At 40.5% G+C, this 15365-nt stretch overlaps 1 protein-coding gene across 4 annotated transcripts in view; it reads right to left on the reverse strand.

Moving 5' to 3' along the window:
* LOC112922087 (guanine nucleotide-binding protein G(q) subunit alpha) overlaps positions 1-15365 on the reverse strand; it is a 307767-nt gene that overhangs the window by 198529 nt on the left and 93873 nt on the right. For all 4 annotated transcript variants that reach the window (XM_072762711.1, XM_072762718.1, XM_026001512.2 and 1 more), the window contains one exon: positions 458-642. In XM_072762711.1, coding sequence (XP_072618812.1) covers positions 458-642 — 185 coding nt within the window. The remainder of the gene's footprint in view (positions 1-457; positions 643-15365) is intronic.

Consider the following 15365-nt stretch of genomic DNA (forward strand, 5'->3'; position numbering starts at 1 on the left):
CTGAAAGGAAGTCACGAAATCCAAAATTAAACTGGACAGAATGCTCTTAAACTGTTTTTGTTCTCCACCCCCCGCCCCCCCAAGGAAGCAGAAAGAGTGGGAGGTTGAAGAAGGGAGGCCGCTGTCTTTTCTCTGAATTCCCTCACCTTGGTCAATTTGTCCTGAACTTCCAACCTGTCTTCTTAATGGAATGCGGCACCCCAGAAATTTTAAACCTCCATATATTTATCATCAGACATCCAAATATGTCTTCCACTGATATCACTAAGAACACAATTCTAATTGTGCTTAGATGTGACTTTAAAGATTTCAGAAAAAAAGAAAAAAACTATAAAGCACATATCGAACCATCAAATGTCCCACTCTCATCCTGAGATGAAAAATGTGTGCTTCAGAAACCCACTGTGCAGCCCCGATGTGTGAAGGGAATAGGCGACCCAGGAGGAGCCCCGCCTACCTTATTGTGCTCGTACTTGTAGGGGATCTTGAGCGTGTCCATGGCTCTGATCATAGCCTGCATGGCCGTGAAGATGTTCTGATACACCAGCTTGGTGAAGCCCCTTTTGTCTTCATCAGAGTAGCCCGACCCATGGATGATTCTCATCTGCTTGATAAACGTACTCTTGCCACTCTCTCCCGTCCCTGCAAGATGGACAACAGCAAAAGATGTCATCAGACCATGACACCTCCTCCCAGTCTCCCAGACAGCTAAACTGGACATGGCGGCTTAGACAGGTAGCATCCCGGTGCAGACCCCCTGGGGGAGCCGCACAGGACAGTGGTACCACTATGGGTAGAGATGCCACCTGCACAGAACGCTCAGCAAAACTGGAGGGTAAGAACCCATTTCAGAGGCCCATGAGCTTTAAAAAAAAAAAAACATAATAAAACATAACAAAAAAACAACTTGTCACCTCTTTGGAAAGCCACTCAGCATGGAATTTGGATAGTGATTTGTAACCATGTATCTTAACAAGAAACACAAGGAAATCGTCATCTTTTGAAGAGAATCAACACTTGATAAAGCTCTCCTCCCTGGAGAATATCTGAAAGACCTCCAGGAGGCAGGGTTTGGATCTGGAAATGACAATGCACTGACAAAAATGCTGTTCAGAGAGCAGTAAGAGAAAAATGCTTCGGAATTTCTAGACATTCCCTTTCACTTTAAAATGGTGTGTATGTGTGTACATATACATACACACATGCACATATATATGTAGAGCATAGTATCCAGATAAGAATTAGGAATTTCCTAGATAGGAAGCATCAACTGTATGTGCCTGAGTTATTTCAAGGAATCGCCTAACTCAGAGAAGTCACAGTGGCTCTCCTTCCCTCCGTCCCTTCTTGACTAATAGGGCAATATAAAAATTTATTGTTACTGGATTTTTCTTCTCCATGCTCTTATTTTCCCCCTTTCCAACGCCCCTAACATATGCCTGAGGGCAATCCCTAACAAAGCTACCAATGACCCAGGGAGAAAGACAAGACAGAAAGATGAGAGATCCTATCGCGGAATGACAGAAACTATGTGGAAAGAAGTATCTTCCACACGAATCTAAAACTACGAATGTTAAAAACTTCATTTTTCCAAATGTAGGTGGCTTCTTCTGTATGTCACTTCATTTCTGAATACTTCTTATTCACTTTCAAGCTTCCCTGAGATTTCCAAAACAATAACTATCTCTGTCTTCCCCTAGAAGTGTGGAAAAACACTAAAAGCTCCTATTTAAGAATTAAATATGGAAGAATAAAATAATTGAAACACTGGATGGCTAGCATGTCCTTATTGCCATTCCTGACTTACGAGGTGCTTTTAAAAACAAAACAAAACAGAAAAACTAAAAAGTAGGAATACCGCATCTGTCCTCATTTCATTTTGTCTTTCTGCGGGTTGGATTTAATTTTCATCTTTATAAACAATCACAAAACATTCAAGTAAGTGTTACGGTTTTCACAGAAGCAATCACTTAAATGACTACAGATGTGCGGGTAAACACAGAATCCTCGCCCAGTTACAGTGCAAGATGATTTCTAGCTCTGAGCTCCTGGGTCAGCAGCCCCTTTCATATGACTTTTAATAAGTGATCTGGAGTGTTTGATCTATAAAGTTAACACTGCAATGTGAATGCCATCAACCCATTTTAACAAGCTTTCATTCCAAGAGTTTTTTTTTTTTTTTGCTTTTTTTTTATTCATTCCAAGAGTTTTTAAATGACTATTTTATGATCCCCACCATGAATAATGACTATAGGGGAGAGAAGTATTTAAAAAGTGGCACTGCTGGTAGAAATAAAGCTATGTAATTGTTTCTCCTGGCTGATCAACAATTTATAGAAAACAGTAGGTATCCTTAGTCTCCCAAGCAAGTCAAAGTATATAGGGAAAAAAAATCCAGATTGCTTCTTTGCTTATTATCCCTATCCCAGGGGCAGTGGCTTGCTCTCAGGGCCCAATCGGTGACAGAATCATCAAATCAGAATCCCTGCTAGTTCTTTCCACAACAAAAACAAGAAGAAATCTTAATACATGAGGTTAATGGAACGAGAAGAAAAGGAAAGAGAATCAGGCAATAGGGTCTCTTCCTCCTGGCTATCAAAGCAGCTTTTATATGCTCATTTGGGTGAGTATGAAACATAAAACATAAAAATAAGAAAGGAGCAGACAGACAAACTACACTGGCTTGTGTTTCACTTAAGTCTCACCAGGATGAGCAGTCAGTGCTTGGTACCCCTTTGGATCAAGTCCTGGGGGTATCGCACTAATGAAGAGTCCAGAGGCAGAAAATGCAGGACCAATGAATGAATGGGGGCAAATAAAGGTAAAAGAAAAAAGAATCCAAAAAAAATCAACTCCAAAGTAAGACATGCTCCCTATTGCCCCAGACGCACCCTGAGAACCTTTCTCTCCATTTTCCTTCTTTTTTTTTTTTTAAGATTTTATTTATTTATTCATAGACATGCAGAGAGATAGAGAGAGAGGCAGAGACACAGGCAGAGGGAGAAGCAGGCTCCATGCAGAGAGCCTGACGTGGGACTCCATCCAGGGTCTCCAGGATCATGCCCTGGGCTGCAGGCAGCACTAAACCGCTGCGCCACCAGGGCTGCCCTTTTTTTTTTTTACTCAGTTTTCTTGCTTATTCCGTGCTCTAGGTGACTGAACCATAAGGACAGCACATCCACAGCCCCCTTGCCCTCTGTTTTTTTTTCCTGGGTTTAGCACACAGAAGACACTAGGAGGAGACCACAGATCAGGGAAATGAGGAAGGGGAAATTTTCACACAGCTCGCTCCCTGCAAGGGCACCAGATACACCACGTCCCCTTCAAAGGCCACAGCTATTGCTGGCTGTCCTACCCCCAGACAGCTACCTTTCTGGGTTCCCATGACTGTTCTCAGTCTCAGGGGCTACTGGCAGCCCCTAGGGACCTAGTTCCCCTCTAGAATTGCCCTCAGCCGCCCAGCTGGAGTATCCACAGGTTTCCTGCTGGGACCCTGACTGGTACAGATGCCATAAGGACAACAGGGGAACCTCAGTAAGAGGAAGAATGACCCTTTCTCTAGAAACCTTACTCATGAGGTCCTCTCTAGTCTGTAAAGAGCTTGCTAGTCACTAACTCACTCTCCTAACACTCTCCTGGAGGCCAACTGAGATGAAGAAATGACAGAGCCCGAGTCTCCCCCAAAGTCCTAACAAATACAGTACTAGCCACCTGTCCCCAGAATGTGCACATGTCTCCCCCCAACAAACACCCTCTCCAAGACCAGTCTCCAATACAGACAGGAGAAAACACAGTCTCCACCTCCTGAATATCCCCCCTCTTATAAAGAAAATCCAAAGAAATCTGTGTTCTACCCTTTATACTTTGCCAAGAACTCTGAAATATATTGTCATTTCATCCTTTCAAAAATCTGTGAGATGGATGTCTTTATCCTCATTTCACATAAGAGAAAAGGCTGTGGAGGGGTGAGACCTCAAGCTAAGATGCCATGGCCAGTAACAAGGGCCCAGCCCAGCTCTCAGCTACCCAGAGTGGGTTTGTCACTATTTTCTTAGTCACGACTGCTCTAATTACCCTAAGGGGTAACTAGCTTCTAATGCCCACTGGCTAAAAATATCTTACCATGGCTTTGACTTCACCCAACTTTTATTCACTTAATATAATTTCGAATTTCTGAATACTCCTTCATTTATTGGGACCCATTTTGAATCTCTATGCCATCTTCTAACGGACTCACCATCCTTCCCAGATAAATTTCACCGATGAACTCAATGCCCACCCTTTGCTGTTACTATATAAATGCACCAAACCCAGAGTGAGAAGGCAGAGCTTCATGTAAGAGAAAGTCTGCGTGATTTCAAACACCATATATAGAAAAGTCAACTGACATATTATTCCTTACTAATGATGGATTTAGCCACAAAAAAAAAAAAAAAAGAAGAAGAAAGAAAAGTATATGGACTGAAACCTCACAACCCAGCAAAAACTTCAGCTTCTTTGTTTGTAGAGTTCTATCATGGAGACAAATGTGTAAGCCAAATATCATGTTGTTCTCCTATTTTTATAGACTTATACAACATTCTCAGGATTTGAAATGGACATTTTAACAATCTACTCATGATGAATATGAAAAGAAATATTTGGTACAACTGAAAAAAAAAAAAAACAGCTGTTCTCAAATTCAATAAAATGGTGTTGTTTCCTAAGGCCACATGAAAAGCCCAAGAGACTTCACAATTCTTTATATCTGATGAGAGAAAGCAGACTTTTCTGCTAGTAGATTCTCTGTGAATCCAGCGATGGCTAATTTCTCTTCACAGCACAAGGCATAAGTAACTCTTGACCTAGCTCAAGAAATACCCATCTATTGTTTCCAAAGCCACTGATATGATCTAGCAGCGAGCACTCGCATGAAAGCAGGGGCAGGAGACACTCTCATTTTTGCTAATTTGAATATATCTTCAATCGAGTCATTTAATAACTTCAACAAGCACATCAACACACATAAGGGTATGTACCCCATGATAGTGCTTTTTCTCTTTAAATGCTCTCTATAAATATGGCTAAAAATTTGCCCCAGAAAAGCTGTTTTACCTCTGGGTAGGTACTCTCCCTTCCCTTATTCTAGCTCACCAGAACACCCAGAAATGAGACTGTGTAAGAATCATGCTTATATTAAAGGGGGCACACATAGGGTGCCTGGCTGGCTCAGTCAGTAGAGCAAGCGACTCTTGATACTGCGTTGTAAATTCGAGCCGCACATTGGGTGTAGAGATTACTTAAAATTAAAATCTTAAAAAAGGGGTAGGAGGCTAGGGGGCACACCATCCAGCATGCATAATTGGCTTTAAGGGGTATTTACTTAGTTTTTTCTTCCCTACCCATCAGATCAGGAAAAAGCACAAAGAGCAATCCCCACTTCACATGTCTTTCTGTCAGAACAAAATCAAATAGGAATTTAACATCCCATTGTAGAGGGTATCACTTTGTAAGCTGTTAGAATACAGCACATCAGATGTATACACCATCTCACATACAACAATCTGATGCTTCCATTTTAGGATTTTACAAGATCTTTTCAACACGAGGATTTCCACACGCAGCTTCTGCCACAAATCCATATTTACTCTCTGTATCCTACTCATACTAAGCATCTATATGATGACACTGATTATCCTGCCCATTTGCACAATGAAACCTGTAAACAGTTCTGTCCAATTAATCTCTAAAGGCAGGACAGTTTTTCTTATCCCATGTCCCCCAGCCTCCTGAAATAGCAGTTCCAAATCCAGTAATACATTAACTTCCTAATGGCAATGGATTATCATTTGTTGCTGAAAGCAATCGTAGATTCACTGGTTCCTTCTCTCACACGTAAATTGGCTTCTTGGATTATACTTCTATCAAAAGAGCTGCAAAGCACAATCCACGAATACATAAGAATTGCTCAGTGCCCTCAAAATGTCAGTTACTACCGTACTGCTCGGAAAGGCAGGAGTGTCTCTGACGACTGCCATACAATGGCCCCGGAAAACAATCAGCGAATGCTAAACTATTGGTAACTTGAAGGATCTGCATGCTCAGTTCCTTTCATCATGGAAAAAAAGGAAGAAAACATGCCTTCTCAGGGCCTCTTACAGGCCAAGGGAGACCCACACCACTGCCACTTTTTTTAGGCTCCCAGGAAAAAGAAGAAATGCCAAAACTAAGATAAAAACTGTGGTATTTAAAGTTGTACAATGAATATATTCGTTTCGTCCTGCCAGTGCCTTTCATGACTGTATTTGGAGATATTGTCAAACCATCAGAAATCTACATCTGAAGCCTTTAATTAATGTGAAGGCTCAGGCCAAATGCCCTGCCCTCTTGATTGGCCAGCACCCAGAGAGAGAGAGGCTAAGAACAAACCCAAGTCTCATGGAGCTCAATTATAACTCAAGTAACTGTACTTAATAAGGCCTGCTGGTTTAGGCCGAGAGTCTAAAATATGGAATCTCAGCACCACCAAAGCTAAACTTGGACTACTTCCATATAATCTTGGATAAAGTAGAACCAGAAATTTCAGGGAAGAATTTTCTACCCACAAGCACATCATCAAGATACACCTGCAAAGAATTAATAGCACTGAGATAAAAGTGATTTAAATGCAGTGAATCAAAATGCAATCCATGTGTTGTCCACATCTCAGGCTATCTACACTAAGATACGTGCATTCTGTCTTCTGCACATTTTCCTCCACTTATATTAGGAACCCACACTTTAAACGAAACAGCTCTAATACCAAAGTCACCATAACTCCTTCTCCTTAAAAGACTGTCCTTTGAGGCCAAGAGTGGGGAATGACTTCACTCTTTATCCCCAGCAGGGTCTGGCAGGAGGTAGTTTTTAAAATATAGCACAGAAATGAGCTGGGTATTCAACACTGTGAATGGAAACTGAACAGATGGGTAAATTAGTGGTAACCAGGACTATTAATAATAACTCCCCCAGGTAAGTTGGTTTTAAAGGAAACACAGGCAAAATACACCGAAAATGCAATTTGCTGAAAATTACTTGGAATTTCATCTAGTCCTGGGCCTCTCAAAGTGGTAAAATCCTGCCAGGAAAGGGCCTATGGTGCCATCAAGGTTACTCAGAAGGTATAATTTCTTAGCGAGTCAATTTTACCCCAGAGCACCTCTGATAAACATCTGTGTATTAAAAACTAGCATTGGTTGATTGCACAAGCTTCTGAGTATAGTAAAAACCATTAGAACATATACTTTTAAACAGTGGATTTCATGGTATATAAATTATATCTCAGTTTTTTAAATTTAATTTAATTTTATTATTTTTTTAAATCAGTTTTTAAAAATTTTTAAAAATAACAACCGTATAGTTTGGAGATGAACAGGAAGGTTACGTGAATTTTCACACTAACATGTTCAGGAGGCTACTTTTTTGTGTGTTTACTTTTATTTTTCTTTTTTTAAAGCAAACTCTATACCCAGCATGGGACTTGAACTCACAACTCCAACTTCAAGAGTCACGCACATGCTCCATGGACTAAGTCACCTAGCGCCCCCAGAAGGTTACTTTGAGATTACCAGCCACATCCTTTTCTCCTCCAGGAGCACATGCTTGTGCTCTTCTGCCTCTGAGTGTGTTCAGAAGAAAAGTCTGAGAAGCTGTGAGCTCACTCCATTTGCAAAGAAGGGGAAGTGACTCGCTCCAGGATTCTTCTGGTTGAAAACTAAGTAGAAGGAAATGAACTAGAACCTACAGAGATCTCATCTGTCCAGGGCTCTCAATCTTCTGTCCTCATGAGCTTTCTTTTCATAAAATACTGTTTTCCATATTTATAAAAGTCATAAATATTTGCTAAAGAAAATTCAGAAAACCAGAAGGTTTTCCAGTGCTGCTGAAATTTGAACATTTTGGTATATCTATTTTCAGTCTCCTTTTCTAAACAAATGTATTTTTTCTGTCCTTGTTCTAAAGTAAACCTAGAATAATACCATATTGTTGTTTTTCATGTAAAATACTATGGTAATCATTCCAAGACACTAATTATTCTTCAGAAATAGCTACTAATAGTTGTCTGAAAGGCCATCATAAGGATGTGATAACTTAACAACTCCCCTGTTGTAACACTTTTTGAGTATTTCTAATTTTTCATTTTTATAAATAACGTTGTGATAAACATCCCTGAAGAAATATCTTTGCCTGAACCTCTACTTCCTTAGGAGAACATCATAGAAATGCAGTTGGGTGGAAGAGTTGCCTGATAGTTTTATGTCCCCTGGACAGTTAGACCAGTTGGTATGTCCATTAGACCCCTCTTCAATTTTCATTTACCAACACCACTTTCTTTTAATAGTCACAATTTTGGAAACAAAATTAAATCTTTATCTTAATTTATATCTTTTCTTATGAGAAATGGTTTCATACTTTGTCATTTGGATCCCTTCTATGAATTTGCCTTTTCTTTTGAGGACCTGCTTTTTGTTTGTTTGTTTGTTTGTTTTTGGATTTCTCAGAACAATTTAGTTTTTAAAACAAAATTAAACTTTGGTTACAAATATTTCCTCAATCTGTCCTTTTCTCCTCATTCGATGACAAAATCTGATAATATCAACTCAAAATCTGTACTTAGGGGGATCCCTGGGTGGCTCAGCAGTTTGGCGCCTGCCTTTGGCCCAGGGCATGTTCTGGAGTCCCGGGCTCGAGACCCGTGTCAGGCTCCCTGCATGGAGCCTGCTTCTGCCTCTCTCTCTCTCTTTCTCTCTATCATGAATAAATAAAATCTTAAAAAAAAATCTGTACTTAGTTAATTCATCTGGTTTCCTCTGTGATTTAATAGGTTTACATTTTTTAAAGATTCCAAACATACATATTTATTTTGGCTTTTACAGTTTTGCGTCCACACTTAACTAATCCATCTTTATTTTATTCTGATATGTGGTATGCAATGATTTTTTTTATAAATAACTCAAAAACCTTTCCCTAAAATGATTCAACACTTTAAAGTTACATTGTCACAGGAGTACTTCTCAATAAAATCAAGTATTTGATCCAAACAGGTGAGTTTTCTCATGTGCCCTAATGTATTCTCAATGACAATCCAAAAAACACACAGAATATAGTGAGTCACTTTAAGCATCTCACTGACACATTCCTTGAATTCACTCTTCTTCCCTTCTCCACCCAACTAGCCCAACAGTCTTTCCTCTCTAAGCCTTAGGTTCTGGTTCACTGCATTTATTTAAAAGGCCTCTCAAGAACAGTGGAGTAAATACGCCAGGATGATAAAGGTCTTAATCTTTCTTCCACTTTTCGAGTCTATTTCTACCCATATGGCATATTCTGCATGTGCTGTCTATCCTGTTCCAACTCTCTGTAGCTCTGTGACCTGGTAAGTTATCTGGCCTCTCAAACTTAATCCTCCACTGAAGTACCACTGCCTACTTTACAGCTCTGCTGTGAATTTTCAGTGAGGAAATCTAACAGTGACTGGTACGTAGTAAGTACTCAACAAACACTAGAACTCATTTATAACGCAAAAATCCAGTGGAAAAATGAAAGAATAGTCTGATCCAGGGCTAGATGGGGAGAGGCAAAAAGTGAGAAATCAAGAAAAATAATATTGCAATGCAGTATTTTTTCAAAATCAAAATTAATGCCAAAAGCCCATGGTGAACAAAATAAACAAAAAAATTTTTAAGTATACATTTTTAAAGACAGGATCAGTAATATGTTCTGTGCCATACTGACACTTGAGATGCTTCCTTAAATTCTATATCCAAAGCAACTACCTTACTCACCCTACCCTAGTTTCAGACATGATTTTAATTTTCTATTCTTCAAAACAACTGAGATAATCATCCCCAGTATCTCACTATCTAAAGTCATAGTCTATGCACATTTTGGGCATGGATGGTTCATAATTTTATTGTATGTACACTTCATACTAGATATTATTCTAGGCATCGAGGACACAGGGCAGAGTGCCTGCTTTTATACAGGCACCATTCAAGTGTGAGTGGCAGATGACATACAGGTACACAGATGAGTAAATAAGATATCAAATGGAGATGGAGCTCTGCATTAAAGAATTAAAGGATAATGAAATACAGAATGACCTAGCAGCCACTTTAATTGGGGAAGCTGGAAAGCCTTTCTAAGAAGGTGCATTTAAGCAGATATCTGAATATCCAGGATTTAGCCACAAGAAAAGTGGAAAGAAACAGCATTCCAAGCAGTGAACCAGCTGACACAGAGGTCAAGGCTTGGCCGGCACATTGTGGGGACAACTAGAAGGGCCGGCATCTCCGAGGCACAGCAACTGGGCAGGAAGAAATAGAAGGTATGACAGAGGCTGGCTCTGCTGGCTACAGAGACAGAGGGTAATCACACAGGGTACTGCATTCCAGGAAACAAGTCTGGACTTTATTTGAAGTGTACTGGACAGCTTCGGAGAATTTTAACTAGGAAAGTGATGTAGTTTGATCAATGCTAAGTCAAGAATGGACTATATGGGTAAGCCAGGGGGTATTTCAGGAACCCAAGCAAAAGATAAAGGCAGGAGTTGTGATGGAGAGAAGAGGAATGATTCCCAGTCTAGTCTGGATGGATATAGATGAGACATGTGTAGGAGGGAGAGCAGAATAAGTAGAGATGACCCCTAGATTTGGAGCTTGGGTGACCTAGATGGATAGAGGTTCTAGATTCTTAGTTAGAGAGGCCTGAATAGGAAAAAGTTTGGGTAGAGAGAGGCACATCCAGTCTGCAGTGCCTATTCATCCCAACAGAATCACTTTGTGTATACCTACACACACACAAAAAGTCCACTGCACTAATGTGGAGGATACCCAGGAAAAAGATGCAATTTGTGTCCTACATTCCCTGGGTCTCCAACAAAGGCAAGGACGCAGCCATGACTGAGGTCCTCACGCTAATGGATGAGTCAGAGCAGACTGCAAAACCAGGGTTATAATTTCATTTCCTATGAGCAAGTTCCTTATATAAAAAGATAGGAAGCTTTCTAGCCTCTAAGTTACATACACAGACACCCCTATTTATTTATCAAGTGGCAATGCTGCGACACGGGTACTTCTCTAAGGAACACTGGGACATCATTGAACATTATTTGGAATACATGAAGATATCATAAAAGTGTCAAGTCATAATAATAATATTTTAAGAGGTAGGAACCCCAGGAATAAATAGCCACCCACAGATTTTTAACAATTATTTTAGTCAACAAAAAATACAAAGGTAAGGCATCCAGGTTTTTAGGGTTAGAGACAATCATGAACTGCATTCTTTCAAAATGTGCTGAGTGGAAAATGATAAAGGCACCTGGAAAGCACTCCAAGGGCTGCAGGACAGAGTGGCTCGTGTGGCCTTCCATCCAGAAAAACAACGAATTAAATCTATAGTGGAGGAACAGGCCCAGGACAGATGTGAAATGCCACTTTCCTCCTTATGTCATACCCATCACGAGATAATTTACAGGCAAGTGAGTGGCCTGGGGGAAAGAGCATCAGTGGAAGTCAGGGGCCATCCGGAACTGGATTCGCCAGGGACACCAAGGACAGTGATCGATACACGGTCACTTGGCCTCTGAGAGCTGACGACAAGGGAACTGGCCAAGATGACCTCAAAGGTTCCCTCCAGCTTTCAGATTTTATGATTTGTTTTCTTTGCTGTATGTGGTACAGCTTTAAAAAAAAAATGCATTAGATTTCTTGAGGGGTAGGAAAAAACCTGACCTATTATTTACTGTGTATTCAAATATTAATTCAAACGAGTTGACTACAAACGGTAGTAGTCTTCTTTCAAGGTTAATGTCAAGATTTTTTTCTTTTGCTCATGTGGCTCTTCACTTGGAGCCTCTAAAAATAATTATCATTTGAGGTAGGGGAATTAAGGTGCTGGAGGGAGAAAGCAGTGCTCCAATTAAGGGCAGCGAAGGTCTGGCGGCCTCTCGAAATGCACAGCTATTCAGACTGCAGAGCGCCGCATGCTTCTCAGTTAATATCATCCCAATATTTCAAAGAATGACACCAGGAATACTGAGGACTTGTCTATGTTCCAAGTCCACCTAGTCAGCCTGAAAGTATGAAAGGATCTTCAGGAGAGAATGTTTTATGGAAAACAAGAGTTAGTGAATCTGCTTGTGTGGAGTCATTACTGAGCTAGTAGGGATTTTGGGGAGTCAACTGTTCCTGTAGCATCTGAAATTCAATTAAAACAAAAACTAAACGGAGAGAAATGTTTCCATTTTTTTCCCCAAGGAAGAGAAAGAACACAGTTAAAACACACACACAAGCAAGCAAACCAAACCTATGTATTGTTCACATTTTAAAAAATTCTCTCTTTGGGGGAAATGTTGATATTAATCAAAAACAACAGTACCTGTTGGAGGGGTCATAATTAGCATGAGAACTGCCCAACAAGGACTCCTAAAATAAGTAATCATTTCCAAATGGCTAATCTGGGAGGTCACCCCAACTCTCCCATCAAGAGATGCATTAAGAAATCACTTAGGTTCTCACTTCCCCTAGAAACACACAAAAAAATAATTCTTAAGATTCAGCTTTTTTTTTTTTTAAGGTTGAAATATTAACCAATGGAGGAAGGAAACAGCTCCTTTCCATTTGGTGCTCAGGGAATTTTGAGGATACAGACATCTGCCCCTGCTCTTTCAGATTTGAATTACTCCAACGCAATCCGGTGATGAATGTGGGGCATCCATGTGCGCTGCCCAAAGTGAGAGGGACAGCATCTGGCACCAGTGAGGGATGTCAGGATAAGTTTCCCCAGAAATCATCACTAACGAGTTGCCCTGTGGTTTGTTTCATTAATTTAAATTTCATCCTATAATTTATTTGGCCTAATAGCCACATGTTTCCCGAGTGTTCAGGCCAGGAACAGTAACAGACATGGGAGAGCATGGTAACAGAGCAGGGCTCTCTCCCTTCCGCGTTGACCCCAGCTGGGTTTTTCTGAAATAGAATGGTCAACCTCAGTCTCCAACAAATAAGAAGTGCCTGTTTCCTTATTCACAAGAAAGCTGCACTTGGAAACCTGCCTTTCCCTGGGAAGAGAATACAGCACCCCTTTCTCAGAAGGATCATACCTACAAACATACAGGCATTGGGCAAGAAATTAGAAAGGACCATCTTAAAACTAGATTTGCTTCTTGAGGAAGTAAAACTAGGAAAAAGCACATTGGTGGACTTTATTAATGTTTAGTAAGACTTACACATATGATAACTTGCTACCATTTGATAGAAAAAAAGGAAGGGAAACTAATTACCCTCTTATAATTTAAATTGAGCCTCTGCTCTTAGTTCACAATCCACAGAACTGTTGGAGGGGGATGGGGGGATCCCACACTTAAAGGGGAAGAGACCCAGAATCCAAAATAATGTTTGGCTCTCAGAATGAGTCTTGGTTCTAGGCCACAGGACCCAAAAAATACTGTCCAATTGTATACATTCAGATGTGACTTTTCACAAACTGACCTAATAATACATTAATAATAACATTTGAGGCTATGTAATAATAGTAATTTGAGGAACATCCAAACAACCAGAAACCAACCATTTTACAGGCAACCTTTTCCCTGAAATATTTCATCACAGAAAACGTAGGAAAGTCACTAAGGCATCTAATGAAAGCTTGCATCACCTAGGCAGTGCTTACTTACTTGAACTGATGAAGAAGTTGGCAGAAACTAGATCAACTAAACGCAAAATAGTAGAACAATTTATTTTTTAAAGGAAATACTGAATCACTAGGCCTTTGCTAAGTGGAGTGATATTTTGATATTTTCAGGCATTTGCAAACATCCCTCCCTCTCCCAACACACACACACACACACACACACACACACACACACACACACACACACACACGGTGGGGGGGGGGGCTGCTTTAACAACAGCTTTAGCCTGTATAAATCACACTTCAAAGTGTGAGATCCTGCCTGCTTTAGCCTGATGGTGACACTAGAGTAATGACTTACTTGCTTATTGTGTTGCCTACCAATGGTTTTCCTAAGTATACTCATCAATGACTTTTTTTTAAAGCCTGTTAACACACTATATACTAAATGGAATAACTATGACAATGCTCTAGATATTCCAGGCACGTGGGTTTAGGAATATAGGTGAGGAAACTTCTCCTGATCTGGCAATTCTTTTTAATAAATACTATCCCTAAAGTCATTAGGTCACTACTGATTGCTTGTATTATACTGTAACAGGTACCATATGAATTGTATAAACTACAGGTAGTGCACTTTTTAAGTAACAGCTTTATTGAGACATAACTTACATATCCCAAAATTTACTCAATCAGAGTATACAATTCAATGGTTTTCAGGTATATTTGCAGCTGCATGCAAGCATCACCACAATGAATTCTAGAATGTTTTCATCTTGGGTAATGAAACTTTAATGAGCTGCTAAGCATCTAACTAGCCAAAGTATCAGACTACTGAGAAAAGCTTGTTGCTAAACGCATTCCCTCACCTTTAAAGTATATATTTATATTTGGGCTTTGTTGTACTTGCTTTGTTCTTTTTCCCACTTAACACATGCTACAGACTTTGGATTTGATTCAAAAGCCTTTGAGGAGCTGTTGAAAACTTCTGAGGAGGTATGAACTCTATCACAGGAATCCATTAAGAAGACAGAGGCATGACATGAGGAAACTGTTCAGATTTCACATACGAAAAGTTCGGCAAAGAAATGAGACCAAAGCAAATTACTACAAAGGTCCAAGCAGGAGGTCCAAACCTAAGTTTGTGAGGCAAAAATGGGCAAGAAGGAAGGACTTGGACAATACTGAAAAGCCAGCACAGGTAGGTGTGGCTCTGGTCCGTGGTGGGGTGGGAGAAAGAGGAGTCACAGAAGACACCCTGGCTCATACAGGGAGACAGGGGACCTGGGGGTCCTTTAGCACAAATGAGGATCCAGGGGCACCTGGGAGGCTCAGTGGTTGAGCATCTGCCTTTGCTCAGGTCATGATCCCAGGGTCCTGGAATTGCGGGAGCCTGCTTCTCCCTCTGCCTATGTCTCTGTCTCTTTCTATGTCTCTCATGAATGAATGAATAAAAAACTTAAAAAAAAAAAAAAGAGAGGGATCCCTGGGTGCCGCAGCGGTTTAGCATCTGCCTTTGGCCCAGGGTGCGATCCTGGAGACCCGGGATCGAATCCCATGTCAGGCTCCCGGTGCGTGGAGCCTGCTTCTCCCTCTGCCTTTGTCTCTGCCTCTCTCTCTCTCTCTCTCTCTCTCTCTCTCTCTCTCTCTCTTTCTCTGTGTGTGTGACTATCGTAAATAAAAAAAAAATTAAAAAAAAAAAGAGGACCCAG

This window comes from Vulpes vulpes, chromosome 1 (assembly GCF_048418805.1).
Source record: "Vulpes vulpes isolate BD-2025 chromosome 1, VulVul3, whole genome shotgun sequence".
In the NCBI taxonomy this organism is placed as follows: domain Eukaryota; kingdom Metazoa; phylum Chordata; class Mammalia; order Carnivora; family Canidae; genus Vulpes; species Vulpes vulpes.